This window comes from Rattus norvegicus, chromosome 8 (assembly GCF_021556685.1).
Source record: "Rattus norvegicus strain SHRSP/BbbUtx chromosome 8, alternate assembly SHRSP_T2T, whole genome shotgun sequence".
In the NCBI taxonomy this organism is placed as follows: domain Eukaryota; kingdom Metazoa; phylum Chordata; class Mammalia; order Rodentia; family Muridae; genus Rattus; species Rattus norvegicus.
In genome coordinates, this window is record NC_141541.1 from 121,942,454 (window position 1) to 121,963,299 (window position 20,846).

At 49.2% G+C, this 20,846-nt stretch overlaps 1 protein-coding gene across 2 annotated transcripts in view; it reads right to left on the minus strand.

Annotated features, from left to right (window-relative positions):
- Window positions 1-250: 250 nt before the first annotated feature.
- Window positions 251-20,846, minus strand: part of Trim71 (tripartite motif containing 71) — a 51,686-nt gene continuing 31,090 nt past the window's right edge. The window contains exons 1-4 of one of the 2 annotated variants that reach the window (XM_087561556.1): window positions 16,224-16,429; window positions 14,326-14,493; window positions 3,567-3,701; window positions 251-1,871 (exon numbers count right to left, since the gene is read on the minus strand). In XM_087561556.1, the coding sequence (XP_087417682.1) occupies window positions 420-1,871; window positions 3,567-3,659 (1,545 nt within the window). In that variant the 5' untranslated portion in view covers window positions 3,660-3,701; window positions 14,326-14,493; window positions 16,224-16,429 and the 3' untranslated portion in view covers window positions 251-419. Of the gene's footprint in view, window positions 1,872-3,566; window positions 3,702-14,325; window positions 14,494-16,223; window positions 16,430-20,846 lie in introns of those variants that run through there. The other variant, NM_001191801.1, reaches the window with a different exon arrangement.

The following is a 20,846-nucleotide window of genomic DNA, read 5'->3' on the forward strand; positions in this document are numbered from 1 at the left end:
ACAAAATGCACCCCCCACCATATGCTTCCAGTGCCCTCAAGGTTGCAGGACCACTGGCTTGTGCCTCCCACGCCTTCGTGAGGGAAGGGGATGTGGACTCAACGGGGAGCACAGAGGGATGCTCTTGAAGGAAATGCAAAGATTTGAGGTAGATAGAAATTATCACTTCACAGGTTCAATCCCTGCACAAAAGAGAATTACATTCATCTGTAAAAAAAAAAAAAAAAAAAAAAAAAAGGGGGTGGGGGGAAGCTGAGGTAGGACTTAGGCGATGTTGTACTTTTGTTCTTTAAAAAAATAATAACAAAAATAAAGGGGGGGGGGAACCCAAATATCCCTGAGATGATTTCTTCTTTGAAATTCAAAAACGAGACACACACGCGCACCCTGAACACAGAAAAACCCAGAAGACACAGAAATTAGAAGATGAGGATTCGATTGTTGCCAAAGTCCACCACGACGATCAATCCTTCCGGGGTGACCGCGATACCTGAGGGGCGGTCCATCTGCCCGAAGCCGCTGCCTTGAGCACCGAACTTGCACAGGAAGCTGCCGTTGGCCTCAAACATCTGCACACGGTGATTTCTGGAATCGGCGACAATGATTCGCCCTTCCTGGTCTACAGCCACACCCTGTGGTCGCAGGAACTGCCCATTGCCAGTGCCCTCAGAGCCCAGGAAGCGGGCAGACTGGCAATCGGGGTGGATAACCAGGAGCCGATGGTTGTTGAAATCAGTGACTACCAGGTGACCTTCATGGTTGAAAGCCACGCCCCGTGGGGAGTCGAAGTGCTTCCAGAGAGATCCCTCGAAGCCATACTTATTCAGGAAGACGCCGTCGGGTCCGAACAGCTGGATGCGGTGGTTTCGGGTGTCTGAAACCAGGATCTTGCCCTCAGAGTTGACCGCTACATCCCACGGGTAGTTAAACTGCCCATTCTTGGTTCCTTTCTCGCCAAACTTCAGAAGGAACTGGCCCTCGAAGGTGAAGATCTGGATGCGATGATTGTCTTTGTCGGCCACCACGATCCTGCGGGAGGCGTCGCAGGCCACCCCCGCCGGTCGGTCAAACTGCCCGGGCCGAGATCCTAGGGTACCAAACTTGTGGTGGAAAGACCCACAGGGCTTAAACACCTGAATTCTGTTATTGCTGCGGTCAGCCACGATGATGTAGCCCTCCTTATCCACACTCACGCCCCAGGGCCTGCAGAGCTTACCCTCGCCATCACCCTCGCTGCCAAAGCTCAACACTGGGAGCCCGATGCCCACATAGCTGCGGCCCGACTTGACCACTACCTTGAAGGGGCTGTTCTCGATGTGCTGGTTATACAGCGTCACTGATACCAAGTGTTCACCCTCAAGCTGGGGCCTGTAGCTCACGACGTAGGTCCCATTCTGCTGGTCGCTCACTTCTGCACCAAACAGGTTTCCATCAGGGCCAAGGACCACCACCGACATCAGGTCACCTCCTGAGAGGCGGGGCTCACCATTGTGGTCATAGCCCATGACAGTGAAGGAGGCCACCTTTCCCTGAAGGGCTCGCTTGATGCCATCTCCCGCGGCCTTCGTGAGTGGGGCAAAGGCCCCACTGCTGACAAAGCCAAAAGACTTGAGGGCAAGGTACAGGGCCTGGTCGGGGGGTGTGAACATAACTCGGTCATCTTCCTGGGGCTGCAGGAGGCCCCGGATGGTCTTGAGCTCCTGCACCTGAGCCAGCATCCGGTCTCGGGCCAGCAGGATGTCCAGGGCTCGGCCCTCTTCTAGGACCTGCTGGACGGCGCTGATGGTGCTCTCCAGCTTGTTGAGATTCTGCCGCAGCTTCTCCACCTGCAGGTAGAGAGACTTAGCCTTCACCTGCCGGATCTTCTCCACCTGTGGGGGAGAGGGAACAGACAGAAACTGAGGACCAAGCCCGGAGAGCAGCGTGCGAGGAAGCCCCCCCCACCCCATATCCGGGGTGTGCGTGGGAATAGATGACTACCCACAGTGAAACAGAACCATCTCCTCCTTTCTCTTTTCTGCACTCAGACCCTGACAGTCAGCCGTCTTAAGTAAGTCACCCCACCCCCTGAAGTAAAAAAAAAAAAAAAAAAAAAAAAAAAATCAATTCCCATGCTTCTTGGTGCTCCTGAGCTGAGAGCTACAGAAAGTCAACTATGGAAACAGAGCCAACTTTTCTGAGGTCTGGATTTAAAAATAAACAAATTTAATTAATTTAACGCGTGTGTCTGAGTACAGGTACCCAGAGGACAGAACTGCGAGATTCCTGGGAAGCGAAGATTGACTCTGCACCCCTGGAAAAGCAGTAAGTTCCCGTTCTCTTTCTACTTTGTTTCTCATTTCGTTGGGGTGGGGTCCTGGGAGTAGGGTCTAATCATGTAGCCTTGACTGGTCTGAAACTCACTATTTAAAACACCAGGTTGTCCTTGAACGCACAGAAACCCACCTGCTCTGGGCTTCACAGGTGCAGTTACCTAAAAGGCATGAGACTCAAGTTTTGGAGGGATCTATACCCTTACGGCACCCACGCAATTTTAAAAGATTAATTAATTAATATTAATTTATTTATTATGAGTACAGTGTAGCTGTCTTCAGACACACCAGAAGAGGGCGCCATCTCATTACAGATGGCTGCGATCCACCACGCAGTTGCTAAGATTTGAACTCGGGACCTCTGGAAGAGCAGTCAGCGCTCTTAGCCACTGAGCCCTCTCTCCAGCCCACCCACGCAAATTTTTAAAAATTTCAATCTTAAGGGTATTTTTGGTGGGGACAATGAGGGGGAGGGGCGGGGAGACACCGACTAAGAAGCTATCTCTACCACAGTACTAGATCAAAAAACAAGCCACCCAACAGGAGGGCTCTCTTAACAAAGGAGTTTGCAACCCTGTGTTCATCAGAACAGCCAAAGAATCGGGTTGAGTGCCAGCCCAAAGGTAGTCACGGCTTCGAGAAGGACATAGAACCAGAAAGGCTAAGGTGCTGGTTATAGGGTAGGAGTCTTCCGGAAGCTGACTGCTATCTGAAAGCCCATCGGTATGCTAGGCTATCTTCCCTGACTTCAACAGGAAGGACAGGGATGGACACGGACGGACAGACACACAGACATGCAGACACACACAAACACAGACAGACAGACAGACAGACAGACAGACACACACACACACACACACAGGGAGGCTTTACCACGTGGGGTCAAGAAGTGCAACCAGCCAGGACACCCAAAATAAGGACTATTTCCTACCCAGCCCTCTGCTAACAAGAGTCTTGATTGTCTCCCTCTGGCTGGCCTCCTTTTCAGAGTGCACAACAGAAAACCTGAGCCTCGGCCCTTCCTGGCTCCCCGGGAACTTCTGAAAGGATTTCTTGTTGTTTTGCTCCATGAGTGACACCCAGCATTCCAGGGACACCCCCCCCCCCCAACCTCAAACTTTCTGGAAAATTACCAACTCTTTCTAAACTTAGAGCTTGGGCCTCTCAGATCCCGAAGTGAGGTTGGAGTTCTTACACAGGCCAGGCCTGAGGGAGCAGTCTGAGGAAGCTGAAATAGTAGCCCAAGCCCATTACCTTCCACAGCAGCTCGCACTCACGCTCCTCCAGAGCTTTCTTGTGTCTCGCCGTGACGGCCTTGACCTCCGACTGGACCACCTTGGCCTTCATCTCCACTTGTTCTGCCACAGTCTGCGCCTGCTCAATGCTCAGCTGGAAAAGCAAGCAAAACCTTGAGGCGTTGGAAGGGACATCACTTCTTACCTCAACGCACAGCAGCTTCCGACAGACCTGCAGGGCTCTCGCGCTCGCTGGCACCCGCTGATGTGTAACTGAGAGTTGCTGGCAAAGGCCGAGTGGCTTTGTCTCAGAAGTGGTCGCCCCTGCAGCTAGGTTTGTGTGGGACATTTACTCAGATGCAAAGTAGCTCTGAGTCTGCTGGACTTGCTCCCCCATACCTGAAGGAAATCCTACAGGCCAGGGAGGTCCCTCTTGGGGGTGCAGGGAAAGGTGGTCTCTCCACCCCATGCGTTTCCAGCAACCTCTCCTAAGCCGACTAAGACATGTGCACTCTGGGAGTATCACCTAAGAAAATCCTCAACCAAGCCCTGTAGTTGGGGGGCCCCACATCTAACGGGTACCAGCCACCGTACGTCAGGCAGCTTAATCAGACATATTGTTCATAAAAAATTAACTTGGACAGAAGGCCTGGTGTGTTCGTTAATATTACATGAAGTGTCTCAAAAAGGCCGAAAAGGATTTCTTTGAGACACTGAGGACGGAGATCGGGATTCTGACCTGACTGTCAGAGGAACCCATCTCAGAGCAGATGATCCTATCCTGTAGGTACAGAAAGCGTAAGGCATAGATCGAGCTGAACCAATGAGATGCAGTGGACAGACACCCGCCTGGGCAGGATACGGGGTGTGGTACAAATGGTAGATAGAGGGCCTCAGCACCTCAGGCTAGTGAGGTATTTGATGAAGTAACCCAGGTTCAAATCTCAGCTCCTACTAGGTCTAAGCAGGCAATTACCACAATCCTCTCAAACCTTGGTCGGTCAGAAACCCGAGACAAACATGCAAAGAGCCAAGCTTCTGCCAGAGTCAAACATGGCTGCTGTTCGTGGTTGGACTCTTGACTGGTAAATGACATATATAAAAAAATAGATATGTGGAGTGTGGTTTTTTAATTACACCCATTTACTTATTTACGTGTGTGGGGTGTGTGTGTGTGGTGTCCACATGAATGAACCAGGCATACATGTAGAGGTCTGAGGTAGAGATCCAAGTACACTCTTCAGCAGCCTCTTTATCACATGGGTCCCAGTGATGGAACTAAGCCATTGGGCTTGGCAAAAAGTTTTTCCCACTGAGCCGTGCCACCTGTCTCCAACTCAAACTTCTTTTTATTTTGTAGCAAAATCTGAGAACAGAAACTATCACCAGCGGTGGCCACATTCATACCTGGAGTGCAACCGACAGCGTAGAATTCTCATCCCCGCAAACGGGCACCCACACTTCCTCCCTCTCTGGAGAAATCACTTATCTACTGGTGCTACAGGGTCTACACGTCACAGCAGCTTCTCCAAGTGGACAATCCATGGCGTGCCTTACCTCTTACAAACCCTCTTCCATGCCAGGAAGGCCAGGACTCTCTACTTACTCTGTCAGGCACGACTGGGACGCCTACATGCTACCTCCTTGACTGGATTAGAAGGGACACATCAGTGCTGTGTGAGCCACAACTACAGTGCACCGTCAGCACCCACTGGCTTCGAGGGGCTGCCTGGCAACCCCAACTCTCTCTGGTTCTCAGTGGACCGGGTGCCTATGGCTGCCCATGGCTTGGGGTGCCTTCCTTCAACTGACCGTCCCATCTGAATCTTCTGTAAACCACAGGTTTCAATTCTTTCTTCCAGGTTTATTCTGCCTGAATGTCTGCCTAGGAATCACGTGTGTGCCTGAGGCCAGCAAAGGTCAGAGGAAGGTATCGGATCCTTAGATCTGGAGTTACAGACGACTGTGAACATGGGCTCTGCGGCTTGAATCCGGGTCCACTGCAAGAGCAGCAAAAGCCATCTCCAGTCTCTCCGTATTAATCTTTGACTGCTTGTGATGGTTTGTGTGTGCTCTGCCCAGAGTGGCACTATTAAAAGGTGTGTCCCTGTGGGCGTGGGTGTGTCCCTGTGGGCGTGGGTGTGTCCCTGTGGGCGTGGGCTGGAACCTCCTCCTAGCTGCCTGGAAGTCAGTATTCTGCTAGCAGCCTTCAACTGAAGAAGGCTCAGCTCCTCCCGCACCATGCCTGCCTGGATGCTGCATGCTCCCACCTTGATGATACTGGACTGAACCTCTGAACCTGTAAGCCAGCCCCAATGAAATGTTGTTCTTGCTAAGACTTTTCTTGGTCACGGTGTCTGTTCACAGCAGTAAAACCCTAAGACGTTACTTTTAACTAAATGTGTGTATGTGTGCGTTCATTCACGTGAGTATGAGCACGTAAGTGCAGGTCCCTTCAGGGTTCTCCTAACTTGTATTGACTTCTATGCGGTCTGTGTTTCTAACGCACGTTCTGAGAGGTCCCTGTGTCTAGGATGTATGATTTGGAGCTTCTTGGCTCAAGCAACACACACACCAAGAGTTTCCCTTGCCAAGTGTGGTGGTGCACGCCTTTAATCCTTGTGCTCATTTAGAGGCAGAGGCAGGTGGATCCCCGAGTTCAAGGCTAGCCTGGTCTTTATAGAGTTCCAGGACAGCCAGAGCTACATCCAGACCCTGCGGGAGCCCCATCAATCCCCTCTCTTCCGAAGGGTCACAAAGACACACACAAGCCGAGTGTCTCACACAAGCCAATCATGCTACAGTTCCATTTCCAGACAGGGCAGGGTCTCTCTGTGTAGCCCTGGCTGTCCCAGAACAAGAATGAGGACAAGGAGGAAGAGCAGGAAGTGGGGAAGAGAAGGAGGAAGAAAAGGGAAGCAGGAAGGGAAGACAAACCCCTTTCTAAATATGCAAAGCAGGGGCCAGCCAACAAGTGACAACCCAGGCGGTGGAAGAACACATAAAACTGTCCTTCCTCACCTCCCTCCATGACGGCGGTGGTGCAAGCATTTCCCTACACACAAACTTACCTAATGAAACGACATGGACCGGATGCCGGTTTAGTAACTCAAAACGTTTTATGTGAATGCGATACCACTTTTTATGCCAGTCATCTTTAAAGTGAGTTCTCAAAAATCTAACAGCTGTGCCTGAGGATTTTCAGGGCTCGATAAAAACCATGAGGACAACAGAGGCAACCTGGGAAGGAGAGGCCACACCACTGGCTAGTCAACAGGCTGGTCTGCCGTAGGCATTCTCTCAATTAAGGCTTCTCTCTTGCTCTCTCAGGGACTCCAGCTTATGCCAGGTTGACACAAAAGTGGTCAACACACTACGCAAAGGCCATGTTCAGCAACTCTCCTGACAAGCAAGACCAGTGGAGGGCAGGAGAAATATCTCTCGCTTTCACAGGGGTGTGGACAAGTGGGGGCTCTCTCTCTCTCTCTTCTAACCAAATTTATTCATTTGTGTGTCCTACCCCGTCCCTAGAGACCTCTGTGTCTATCGCCAATTGTACTGGAATATCTGTTTCTTCCGAAAGGTAGAAGAGACATAAAGGCCCCTGAACAGTCAATGACCAAAGTGTCTGAGTGAGGGGCACCGCATTCCTAAGGATAAAGAGGACTCTGTGTCAATGAGCCTGTCCTGGTCCTGGTCACATCCTAGCAGGTACTACATCCTAGCAGGTACTGCATCTGCAGGGCACTGGGGCCAGGGAAAGTGACAGAACATAGGTCACCGAGGCAGGGTTAACAGCCTGGTATCTCCACTCCACAGAGCATTTTATTTTAAAAACACATCTTTATTTTAATTTTGTGTACAAGTGTTTGTCTGCGTGTCTGTCTGTGCACCAAAAGATGCAGTGTTCCCGTAGGCCAGAAGTGGGCCTGGGGCTAGACAGTTTTGAGTATAACGAGAAGAACCTAACTTGGACATTTTCAAATGTTAAAAGGCATCGTTGGTTGGCGGACAAGATGGGAAACCAGCCCAGGTCAACTTCGCACTCCTCCTGAGCGGCAGCCACTCTGTGTGGGTTAGAGGCTGGGATGAAACCTGTTTCCAAGATACAGCCAGGAACTTGGCTGCTCAAAGACTCTGGCACTGGGTATAGGACACCCCTACGACAATCTGAAGATCATATGCAACTCCAGTTCCAGGGTTCAATGCCACCTTCTGCTTCTAGGGGCACCGAGCATTCACATGGCTCTCCAGGCAAAACACCAACATAATATTTTGAACTTTATTTTAAACTTCAAAACAGGGCTGGAGAGATGGCTTAGTGGTTAGAAGCACTGACTGCTCTTCCAGAGGTCCTGAGTTCAAATCCCAGCAACCACATGGTGGCTCACAACCATCTGTAATGAGATCCAATGCCCTCTTCTGGTGTGTCTGAAGACAGCTACAGTGTACTTATATATAATAAATAAATAAATCTTTAAACTTCAAAACAAAAAACAAGGAAAGAAAGAAAGAGAGAGAGAAAGAAAGAGAAAGAGAGAGAGAGAGAGAGAAAGAAAGGAAGGAAGGAAGGAAGGAAGGAAGGAAGGAAGGAAGGAAGGAAGGAAGGAAAGAAAGAAAGGACGGACCACTATCACCAACAACTATAAGCAATGAATGGGCAAACTTGGTTCTCTGTCAAGCTCAATTTCTGGGACCTGCATGTTGTAAGAAGAAAATGGACTCCTTCAAGTTGTTCTCTGACCTCCACAACAACAACAACAACAACAACAACATCTTCTTCTTCTTCTTCTTCTTCTTCTTCTTCTTCTTCTTCTTCTTCTTCTTCTTCTTCTTCTTCTACTACTACTACTACTACTACTACTACTACTACTACTACTACAACAAACTCTAACCACATCCATGACCAAATCATTACATCTCTGGGGAGGGGGTGGTAGAAGACATAAAGGAAACCCTAACCAGCTCCCTCTGAATCCTCATCCCAGTGAAAGGACCTCACAGCGGCTGATGGCCAAGGGTTCTCTTTACACGGCCATCTTAATGTTCAAGGACATATCAGTCTCCCAAGGCAGGCTACAAACTCAGTGGTAATCCGGGGACTCAGACTTTTAAAAAGGGTTTATTCAGCGTACACTTCCATATTGCTGTTCATCACCAAAGGAAGTCCCGAAGAGCAGGTCAGATTTAAAGAAAAAAAAAAAAGGTGGCCCACACCCTTCTGTAATTCCGGCACTCAAAAGCTGTAAGTTCAAGGCCAGCCTGGTCCACAGAATAAGTTCCAGAACAAACAGCCAGAGCTACACCGAGAAATCCTGTCTCAAAAAACAATACAATACAATACAGATTAAATGAAAAAACAAGGGCTAGAGAGATGGCTCAGCGGTTAAGAGCACTGACTGCTCTTCCAGAGGTCCTGAATTCAAATCCCAGCAACCACATAGTGGCTCACAACCATCTGTAAAGAGATCCGATGCCCTCTTCTGGTGTTGTCTGATGACAGCTATGGTGTACTTATATATAATAAATGAATAAATCTTTATTAAAAAAAAAGAAAAAACAAAACGAAACAAAATATGCTTGCCGGGAAAGCTTCCAACTATTAAAGCAAGAACACCGGGGTTAGGGACTTAGCTCAGTGGTAGAGCGCTTGCCTAGCAAGCACAAGGCCCTGGGTTCAGTCCCCAGCTCCAGAAAAAAAGAAAAAGAAAAAGAGGAAAAAAAAAAAAAAAGGCAAGAACACCATCAAATTGTGAAAGTTGCTGATGGACGGTGGACAGGTAGATTGGGAGATGACCTCCAAAGGGAGGCCAGGCTTCTTATGCGACAAGAAATCTTGGCTCTGCGTTGTGACAGCACAACAATCACAGAAGCACAATCAGTGACTGGGATTCCACAGTGAGCTATCCCCCCCCCCCCCTTCTTGTGTGTGTTCTAGAAGCCATTAAATGGAAATCAAAAGCTCCCTCCCACTCTACAGCAGTGCCTGGCCCAAACACTATACTCAGACACCAGTGAAAACTTTCTGTAAAGAAAAGAATTTCGGGGTTGGGGATTTAGCTCAGTGATAGAGCACTTGCCCAGCAAGCGCAAGGCCCTGGGTTCGGTCCCCAGCTCCGGAAAAAAAAAGAAGAAAAAGAGAAAGAAAAGAAAAAAAAAAAGAAAAAAGAAAAGAATTTCATTAGGGGCTTTTGAAAATATAAATTAATGGGCTGGATGGAGAGAAGGCTCAGCAGTTAAGAGCACTGACAGCTCTTCCAGGACTTGGGTTCAATTCCTAGCACCCACAGGGCAGCTCACCAACTGTAACTTCAAGATCTGACACCCTTACACAGACATACACGCAAGCAAATGAAAAGTGGATGTGAAATAATTTATTTAAATATTTGATTATATAAATATGCACAAATAAATATATATAATGAGGGGCCCCCATACTATGTAATACTTTCAAGGGATAGCGAAATGCCTCTCCTCCCTCTCATATTAGGAATGTGTCTTAGTCAGGGTTTCTATTCCTGCGTAAAACATCATGACCCAGAAGCAAGTTGGGGAGGAAAGGGTTTATTCACAGCTTACACTTCCACATTGCTGTTCACCACCAAAGGAAGTCAGGACTGGAACTCAAGCAGGTCAGGAGCAGGAGCTGATGCAGAGGCCATGGAGGGACGCTACTTACTGGCTCACTTCCCCTGCCTTGCTCAGCTTGCTCTGGTATAGAACCCAAGACCACCCAAGTCCAGGGACGGCACCACCCACAATGGGCTGGGTCTTCCCCCTTGATCACTGAGAAAGTGTCTTACAGCTGGATCTCATGGAGGCATTTCTTCAAGGGAGGCTCCTTTCTCTGTGATAACTCCAGCTTGTGTCAAGTTGACACACGAAACCAGCCAGTACAGAATGGCGTGTTATTGTGTTTATGAGTCAATGTGCCTGTGTGTATCCAGATGAATGCAGAGCGGGTCATCAAATCCAAGAGTTATAGAGCTCCACCTGCCTCCTGCTGAGGTCTACTTCCCCCAGCCCCACCCCAGCCCAGCTGTAGCCATTTTGCTCCACGCCGGCCAACTACTTCATATTGTTGCCGTAACATGTCTGCCGGTCATTGACGCAGTTATTGGAAAACAACTTGACTCAGAGCCGGCCATGATGACCACACACCCTGTTATGTACTGTGTGAGGTTTGTCAATCTTGAGAAATCCCACGACTATAAACTTCATGTGGGACCCATCAAATCAAAGGTCAGGAGGAACTGTTTTATCTAAAATGGCTTGAGTCAGGGCAGTACCTCTAGCGCCTGTGTTTGGCCCATTGGGCTTTTTGGCGTCCTTAGCCTTTATATTGTCCCAGAAGAAATGTCCAGCGCACAGACTTGAGCTGCTACCCTGGCTCAGTCTTGGGGTATGCGTTCAACAAAACTATCCCTGTTTAACTGTGATCGGTGTTTGTGTGGTGAACTCCTGGACCTCTGCCTCTGAGTGCTAGGATTAAAGGTGTGCCACTACCCTTTTCTTCTTTTTTTTAATTTAAAGATTTATTTATTATGTAAGTACACTGTAGCTGTCTTCAGACACACCAGAAGAGGGCATTGGATCCCATTACAGATGGTTGTGTGAGCCACCATGTGGTTGCTGGGAATTGAACTCAGGACCTCTGGAAGAGCGGTCAGTGCTCTTACCCGCTGAGCCATCTCTCCAGCCCTCCAGTGAGTGTTAACCACTGAGCCTCATGCCTGCAGTGCCTACAGAGGCCAGGACATTGAGTTGGATTCCCCGGAGCTTTGAGTAGCTCCTTATACAGGGGGGCGGGAACCGAACCTGAGTCCTCTGTGAGAGAAGGGAGAGCCTTAACAGAAGACATTCACACATCTGCTGAGTAGACCCAATCAGTGGGTGAGTGCTGACCCATCTTCCCAGGCCTTGGGCACCAAAGGATAGACATACGTTCCATGTGCAAATCCAAACATTTCTTAGAGAAAAACAAAAGGTATGGTCTCGCCTAACAGCAGACACCCGCACCCCCGCACCCCCAGCGCTCAGGAGCACCACCCTGTGTGAAAACAACAACAGTTGTACCCCGACTACCTTTTCCCAATGACTGTGTGGTGTGTGCGCTCTTGTGACTTAGACATGCCAGGAGACAAGGACTCCACCCACCCGTTTGGTGTCCCCTGCAGCTAAACGGCAGTGGAGCTCACACAACCATAACCTCTTCCTGGTTCCTAAGCAACCTATTGTAGCAACACAGAAAACTGTGTTTGCTAAAACAGCAACAGCCCAGGTGCAAACACTTGCATGCTATGAAAACTGGGCCACACCAACCTTCCGTCCTTGGAGGGAGGAAAAAAAAACACTTTCTGTGGTTCATGCGGGAAATAAATTCGTTTAGCAGCTATGGCTTCAGGAAAGCCAACTGACCTCACCTTTTACCCCACACACCATGCTGGCACCTCAGGGAAGGAACGAACACTCAGAGGCCAATCGGGTAGGTAAAACGTTCACCTGTGCGTGGACGCAGCTGGCACAGGTGTACCCATTAGCATAATGTGCCTCAAACCCACAATGCATCCACCCACCTGCCACCCTGATCCTCTACCCAGCATGCCTCACGATCTCCCGGTCAATGGACACTAACATCAAGTAACACTTTTTCTGCTTAGACAGCTGGGCACAAATCTACCCCTCTACTCCTCTTTGCTGAAAGCCTCACTAAGACAACAGCAAATTTGTGGGGCTTAAGCTTTTTAGGTGTGTCAGATCCCTGGAGCAGGGACTATATATATGGAGCTGTAAGTCACCTCACAACCCCTCGGTCAAATCTTGACAAGTCAATTCTCTCCACAGAGTAGCTGAGCCCATGAAGCACAAAGAATACACAGTCTAAAGTGGGTAGTACTAGCTCACACCTTTAATCCCTGCCCTCAGGAGGCAGAAGCAGGCAAGCTTTGTGAGTGAGGCCAGCCGGTCTACAGAGCAGCCAGGACTACAACATGGAGAAACCCCATCTCACAAACAGACATAGCATTCATTTTATCCCATCCCCTGGTGTCCTCTTGTCTCCATGCACAGAAAGGTGGGCAGATACGGTGACACCTCTTTAAATCCCAACAGAGACAGGGGGATCCCTCTGAATATGAGACCAGACTGGCCTACAAATCAAGTTCCAGAATAGTCAAGAGTCGATAGAAAGATCTTGTCTCGATTTAAAAACACCAGGGGGAGGAAGAAAATATTTAAGATTACAAAAAGATGTATCTAGAAGGTGGGACAGGTCACTGCAGCTCTCCTACTTAGCCTCAGGTCAAAGGCAGTAGCTGGGGCAGCTATCCAGGAGACAGGGCAAAACAGTCTTTCTTAGAGAATTGGAACTTTTAAACAGTACAAGACGCTGGGCACGTTATCTGTGGGAGCATAATAATGTTGTACATGCAAAACAATGGAGCCAAAATAACCCAGGACAGGGCGCTCCACAGGCCTTTTGGTTTTTGTCTTGAGACAGGGTCGAATGTGGCCAAGGCTTGCCTGGAATTCCAGAGTTTCAGGTAAAGGGGCACTAGTCCCCTGAGCTGTTTAGCTCTTTTAAAAAGAGTCTGCAGAGGGGCTGGGGATTTAGCTCAGTGGTAGAGCGCTTACCTAGGAAGCGCAAAGCCCTGGGTTCGGTCCCCAGCTCTGGAAAAAAAGAACAAAAAAAAAAAAAAAAAAGAGTCTGCAGAGAGGGCTCATTGCTTAAGAGCAATTCTGTCTCGCAGAAAACCCAGATTTAAATATCTGTAACTCCCAGTTCCAGGGGAAATCCAATGCCCTCTTCTGGCTTCCATGGGCACTGCACACAGAGACAAGCAATACAGATGAAATAAAATAAAAACCTTTTCAAAAATAGACGGCAAGACCTGACACTGCAGAAATAAACTCTTTGAAACTAACTCATCAGGAGGAAAAAAATAAACAAATAAATCTAATCAGAGAAGACTTCTCTCCAACGCCACACACACAAACCTGACAGCTGAGAAACTTAAACCCTGCCAAGGGCTAAATGTTTAATTCTGTAGCTGACCACACACACACACACACACACACACACACACACACACACACACACACACACACAAAGACTTAAAATTTTTTACCCTGAATAGTTAAAAAGGTAAACAGTGAGCTTCCTATAGGTGTCTTGCCTTTCAAACTTATCTTGTACTTCATGGGGGGGAAACAAAAACAAAAACATGCATGCCACAACTTCCTAAACGCTCGTGGGGTGGAATCCAGGCAGGGAGACTGAACATCATTCGACTCTGTGTAACACACCATTGCCTAACAATGCAGAACTTCACTGGCTCTCAAACTGTCGTGCATGTCCCTACCTGACCATAAAAGGACAAACATTCAGATCCCGAGGACTTTAGGACCCAGGGACAGTGCCAAGACGCCGGACACTAAATGTCCCGTGTTCGGGTCTCAGCGTTCAGTTAGTCAATCTGTGTCCCAAATACCTAACCGCTTGAGGAACATCAAGTACCCATGCTCTCTGCTCTCTCAACGAAAACCAATGCTCGCTAACTTCAGGGGACAGCACAACCAGCAAAGGTAACCCGGTAACTCAGAACCTGTACCTGACATCTTCTGGACACTGCTAGGAGGTCCCTCCAGAGACCTCAGTAGCCCAGGTCCTTCTGGTCTCCAGTCCATGACCCCAGGAAGCACACCTGCCTACCCCCACCTTCCACATGTCCTTTAGAAGGGACCAGAAAGCTTGAGTCAACGAGAGATAGGTAACTGACCTGAATGGCCTGGCGGCCCTGCTGGGCGTCGGCCAGCAGCTGGATGGTGAGTGCCCGTGAGTCCTGTAGGGCGTCCTGGAGGTAGGCGAAGCTGTGGCCGCCATGGCGGCCCAGTGTGCACTCTCTGCAGATGGGCACGGAGCAGGTGTCGCAGTACAGATGTAGTACCTGGGGACCAGAGGGACAGGTGTGAACAGAGGAGAGGCAGCAGCTCAGTTCTATCTCTAAATCCTCCATCCCAGAGTCCTCCAAACAATGTGTACCCCTCCCTCATTACGACAGACAAAACTGTCACAGGCGATGCCCACTGTCCTTCCCCTGGAATGTCTGATGCCCCAAACCCAGGTGCCATCTCCAACTCCAGCCTGAGTCACATCACAACCCAGACACCAAGTCAGGGATCATATAGGCAGTCTGGGGGGCTTAGGCAGGGGGGGAGTTACTATGTCTCAGCAGATCTACAATGTTCTATGGTTCTCTGGTCTGGGATTGGTGCTCTGAATGAAGGAGTGATGTCTGTGGTCACTCTGCATGTGAAGCCAGGTCAAGAGGCAGTATGGTACTTCCTGGCCCTCTGTCAGGCCATCAGTCTGTCTCCTGGGCACGCCAGCAAGCTACAGGAGGAAGGATTGAAGAAGCTACAGGAGGAAGGATTGAAGCCAAAAGTATGGTCAGCCTGCCCGAGTGAGCAGCTTCCCTAAGAGCCCATGAGCTGGGGGAAGAGAAGGGCTGGATACCCCTCACCTGATGACAGACAAGAGGCTCTCCGGAAACCAACCACTCTCCTACCTCCCTCGGTAAATGTCTGCTGGATTGATTTCTCCAAAGAGGAGCTGGGGGCGGGGGAAGCTGACACAAGGAATCAATGTGCAAGCTGGATTCTCTGCCACACGCGGCAACACACTTAAATCTCCCCTCGGAAGACAGGAGGTTGCGGGGTGCTCAGGACCTCACAGCAGAGATGCTCTAAGCCTAGCAAGGACCAGCTACCCCACCCATAACAAAACACTACAAGTCTTGGACCAGGTAGCCAGGAAAAGATGGGAGACAGCCTTGAAAGCTGGAGGAGGGGCTAACAGAAGACTACTTAGATCCCCAGAGTGGAGTTGGAAAAAGCCAGTGAGGGAGATGCTGTTTCCTGTGCCCACTTGCCACCCCCATGAGTGCTTGGAGGGTGAAATGTGCTGTCCCACTAGGGCTGCCTGTGAGTCATTGGTAATTTATCCTGCGGTCCAGAGATAGGAGGTTTAGGATACCCTTTCTTACTACCTCACAGAGAAATGGATCAAGTAACTAATTTTAATCACTTTTTAGCCAATGCTGTAGACTAAAACCTTTGGGAGCAATCACCTTTTGAGCAAGTCTATCCTTTTAGACTCATCTGCTACATCTTAAAAATTCCCAAGAGAATTCCAAATAACCAGCAAGAAGACAGACAGACGGATGTTGAGCTGAATGAATCTGGAGCAATCCCTGGCAAGTTTCTGTAGGGGATTGGGGGTGAGGGCACCCAAAAGCAATTCTACCCGGCTGGGTAATCTGGCCACATTCCTTCCCTCAGCCCCTTCCTCCTCCCGCCAGGGAAGAGACACACCCCGCCCGCCCGCCCGCCCACCCACCCCCAGCACCCTCCCAAGGGATGTGTGAAAACCTCCCACCAAAAGGTGCCTTTTACATTGAAATAGAGTGGGCTAAGGCCTTCCCCTTTCTAAAGGGTGTTGACCAGGTGGACTCAGCAAAGGAAGCCTTGCTTCTCCAGAAGTGAAAGCAACTGGCTCTCTCCAGCCCCGGAGGTTAACACACCTCAGGCTTCTGAGCCAGGACCACCTGTCCAATGACTTCCTCTGCCTGCCTCCAGCTTCCCTCTCAACTGGGAAACACACGGGGTCTGTCTGTACCTCAGGAGACCCTTTCCAACCTTCAGAATCTCAGCAACCAGGCTGCCTGAGGACTGGACAACAGGAAACAAAAAAACTGGGCTCCAAGCTGAAACTGTCCAAGTGTTAGGAAACTCCCGGACCCTTTGGCCCAGTCCACCCTGCAACAGAGCTTAGAGCTTACAGGATGCCAGGCATGAGAGATCCCCGAGGCCTCAGAGCAACTCAAGGAAGGACTTTACAAATATGGGAAAGAAATCCGGGCCAGAGCAGGAGGTGGTGTCAGGACAGCCCAAATGCTTCTAAAATGAGTCAAAGGGAGTCCGACACGAAACGCGGCCCGGACTCAGGTCACGGCGGACGGGAGCAAATCCTGATGCATTGTGAATACAGACAAGGCTGGAGGAGGGGCAGTGACACCCAAGTGGCTGGTAATAAAATCTACAGATGCGTAGGACAGCCTGGGCGCGCTCATAACTAATGAACCACGGTTTTAAAAAGGCATTTTTTAATTTTAAATTAAAACCTTAAACGACAATGCAGTTTTAGGGTTTGCAAAACCGTAAAAATAAGATCAGCTTAAGTCTTGTAGTTATTTTTGGGCCGTTTCACAGTTACCTACCTGACATTTCTAAGACTGGGGAGGCAGAATTCTAGAACTACATACATTCAGTGAGTGAGAAAGGACCCTCACTCATCGTTCAACAGTTGGAAGATTACTTGAAAGGTTGAGACTCAGGGGAGGACTCAGGGATTGAGGTGCTGCTGGCCATCGGTGCCTGACCCCAGGACCCACATATGGGCAGAACACACTTCATCAAGTAGGCTCTCCACACAACTTAACCCCTAAAATAAACAAATGTAATTCAAATATATACGGGGTGGGGGCAGGGAAACCCTTAGTAGCAATTTTTAAGAAAGAAAAAAAGGAAGAGTAAACTACACAAGAGCCTGTAGGCCCCCAAAAGTGGCAGCCACTACGGAGAAGAAAGGGAAGCAGAAATTTTCCAGGGCCTACGTGCAGCCAGTTTGGGGCTACCCCGGCAGATGCATGGACACGCCCCCTCAAGCCTGGCGACAATCTGGCTGCCCTAGCTAAATGGAGCTAGCCTGACCTCTGACCCTCCAAGTGACCACCCCCTTCCCTGCCCCCAGCTTCTCGAATGCCCCACCCCTCCCAGCCTTCCTCTCCCAAAATTTCTAAAATACCAAGCAGAGACAAAGACCTAGGAATGTGGGCCCAGCAGGAAAGGAACAGGGGGGGTGAGGGGGTTAAGACTAAAGAAAAAAAATAAATAACAACTCAAGGTAGGCAGGCTGGCCTATGACCAAGACTCTGTGTGTGTGTGTGTGTGTGTGTGTGTGTGTGTGTGTGTGTGTGTGTGTGAGAGAGAGAGAGAGAGAGAGAGAGAGAGAGAGAGAGATATTTTCACAGTCCTCCATCCAGCTCAGGCTGGGACACACACATCATGGGACACATCGGGGAAATACAGGAGGCAATGGTGCTAAGCACAGTGACCCAAATCATCGAGGAATACTAAAATTCACGGGCTGGAGAGATGGCTCAGCGGTTAGGAGCACTGACTGCTCTTCCAGAGGTCCTGAGTTCAATTCCCAGCAACCACATGGTGGCTCACAACCATCTGTAAAGAGATCTGATGCCCTCTTCTGGTGTGTCTGAAGACAGCTACAGTGTACTTATATATAATAAATGAATAAAAAAAAATTCAGGGGACAGGGCGCCCCCACGAGTGGTGATCACCACGTGGTCCCTCAAGTCTGTCAAAATGTCTCCACTGAAGTACAGTATCAGGCGCTGTTTATCCTCTTTGTCTTTTACTTATGTGTATCATTTCTCTGTGTGGACATGTCCATATGAGCTCCATGTGGGGGGGGGGGGAGCTGAAGAGAGCGTCAGAGTCTCTGATGCAGGAGCTACAGATGATTATAAACCACAGGACTCGGGTCTGCTTGGGAACTGAACTCAGGTCCTTCGAAAGAGCACAATGCTCTTAACTGCTGAGCCACCTCTCTTATCCTCTTATTTATTTAAAACTTTTAAAGTCTGTCATTTCCTTCAGTGACCCAAGACACTCACAAAGGAAGAGCTCGAGCACACACTGGCCACTGGCCACCTCCCCCACCCCCAAAAGTTTGGGGCTGAACAAGAAGCCTATGTGCTCCATGGGCTGCTGCACTCGGACCAGGCTTGCTTTAAAAATCATAAAACCAAGCTCCAGAGTCAAGAAAAACATCTGCTAAAAAGAACATCAGAGCCACGCTTTGCTCCCGGGCTGCTACTGTGGCTCAGTGGGTAAGGGTGCTTGCTGCCAAGGCTGGGCTGAGCTGAGAGCCACTAGCTCCTGCAAGGCTGTCTTCCAACCTTTCCCTGGGTGCACACACAACAGACAAGTGTTTGCAGAGAGAAAACCTAAAGGGAAAGCTAGGACTCTTGAAACCAAAACGCAAGCAAGCCCTCCACAGGAGCCATAATGCCTGTGACCCCACAACTGGGGAGCTGGAAGGAAACCGTGCACACCATTAAGACTTCTTAGGCAGAAAAAGAAGAGCAATCCACAAACTTTTTTAATGCTACTTGGGCGAGGAGGCACATGCCTTTAGTTAGAACCAGCCCTTGGAAGGCAGAGGCAGGAAGATGTGTGTTCGGGGCTAGCCTAGTCTACATAGCAAGTTCCAAGGCTAGAGAGACTGTCTCAAAAATAAACAAACAGAAGGTTTGCTTTGGCTTGGTACCATCAATAAATGAATCCTCTATGTGCCATAAGGTGGTGTGGGTTTCTTATTATTATTTTGATTTTATGTATATGGGTGCTTTGCATGCAAGGCCCTCAGAAGCCAGGGGAGGGTGTCAGTTATCCCGAGGAGCAGCCAGGGAGTGGTCTAAACAACTAAGCCATCCCTCAGTTTCTTTATCAACAGTTTTCATGTAGCCATGGAAACACTGAATTCTAGATCCAATCGCTCTGCCGCTCTCTTGCTGGCTGTCCAAGTCCTCCACTGTTGTCAGTAGATACAGTGATTTCTCAAATCTCTCCCATCTGGAGCTCGCTGAAGCACGGGCTCCTGGCTGTCCAGAACCCCAGCACCCTACAATGAAGCCAATTCTCCTGGTTTTTCAAGAGAGTTTCTTGTGTGGCTCTGGCTGTCCTAGAACTCACTCCGTAGACCAGGCTGGCCTCCAACTCAGAGATCTGCCTGCCTCTGCCTCCCAAATGCTGGGATTCAAGATGTGTGTCAGCACTGGCTGAGGCCGATTTTTCAAACAAAATTTTTTTTAGAAAAGGAAAACCTCCCATCTACTGCTGAGATTTGTAAGGACACCAGAGTATCTTGTATTCTTAGTGCACTACAATGTTTCCTAGAGTGCAAGGAATGGCATCCAGGCATCTGCTAGACAAGCTCCCTCCTGATGGCCTACACCCCCAACTGGGATCAGAAATATTTAGCTTGTTTTTTTTTTGTGGCTGAAACAGCCTCACACTGAAGCCAACCAGGGCTGGCCTGAAACGCATCCCCTTGTTTCAGTCTCCCACGTGCTGAGACGGCTGGGAAATACCCATCCTGGGTCTTCACTTACTAAATCTAGAATGTTCCAGGATGTAGTTCCAGGGTTTACCATATGAACGAATCACAGCTAGTGTAACCAGTCCCTGGTCTAAGGAGCTGTGGAATGGAGAGAAGGTGCAGTGATTAAAAGATCCAATCCTGCTCTTCCAAAATACCCAGCAACTTTGTTTATTTCTGGGGTGGGAGTGAGACAGGGTCTCTCAAAAGTACTCTTGGAACTTATTATGTAGACTGGGCTAGCCTCAGACCCATGGGGTGTGCTGGGATGTGCCACCATGCACAGCCCCAAATCTCTTTACATGAATGACATGTTGAATGTTTTATAAATACAAACAGAGATGCCTCAGGGGTAAGCCTTTGCCTGCCACCATCTTGTGACCTGAGCTTGAATCCTTGAAAATGTGAGGTGGGAAAAGAGAAGTGACCTCCTCCCACGGGGTGTTCCACAGATCTCTAACAGGTAGTGTGTGCTGTGGCCCATGCTTCCCCCTACACGAATACACACACAACTTAAATATAAAAACATGGCTTGAGGTGTAGGCCTGGCTTGGCACGTATGTGTGAATGAAGCCTCCTTCCCTGGTCCGATCTCAGGCAACACACAAACATACAGCTGTGGTAGTGTAAACCTGTAACCCGGCATCAATGGAGGTGAGATGATCAGCAGCTCAGGGTCATCCTCAGCTACCTGGCCAAGTTTTGGGCCAACCTAAGGTACATAAAACTTTGTCTCAACAATTATGTTCAGGCATGGTCATCTTGGGTACCAGCAGTTGGAAGGCAGAGGCAGGTTGAGGCCAGCCTGGTCTACACACTGAGTTCCCAACCAGCCAGTGTTACTACACTGTGAGACCCTGTCTCAAAAAATAAAAACCACCAGCTTAAAAAAAAAACCCTCTGAGTCAGCTATACAGTTATGTAAAATGTACACAGGAGGAAATGAACTACTGGGTGAGTCAACCACAAAGACCAATCTAATAACCACTCCTCTTCTTCAAGGAGAGAAAACCTGGGACCCAAAGGGGATGGAAAGCAACCCCAACACTCCTTGAGTTG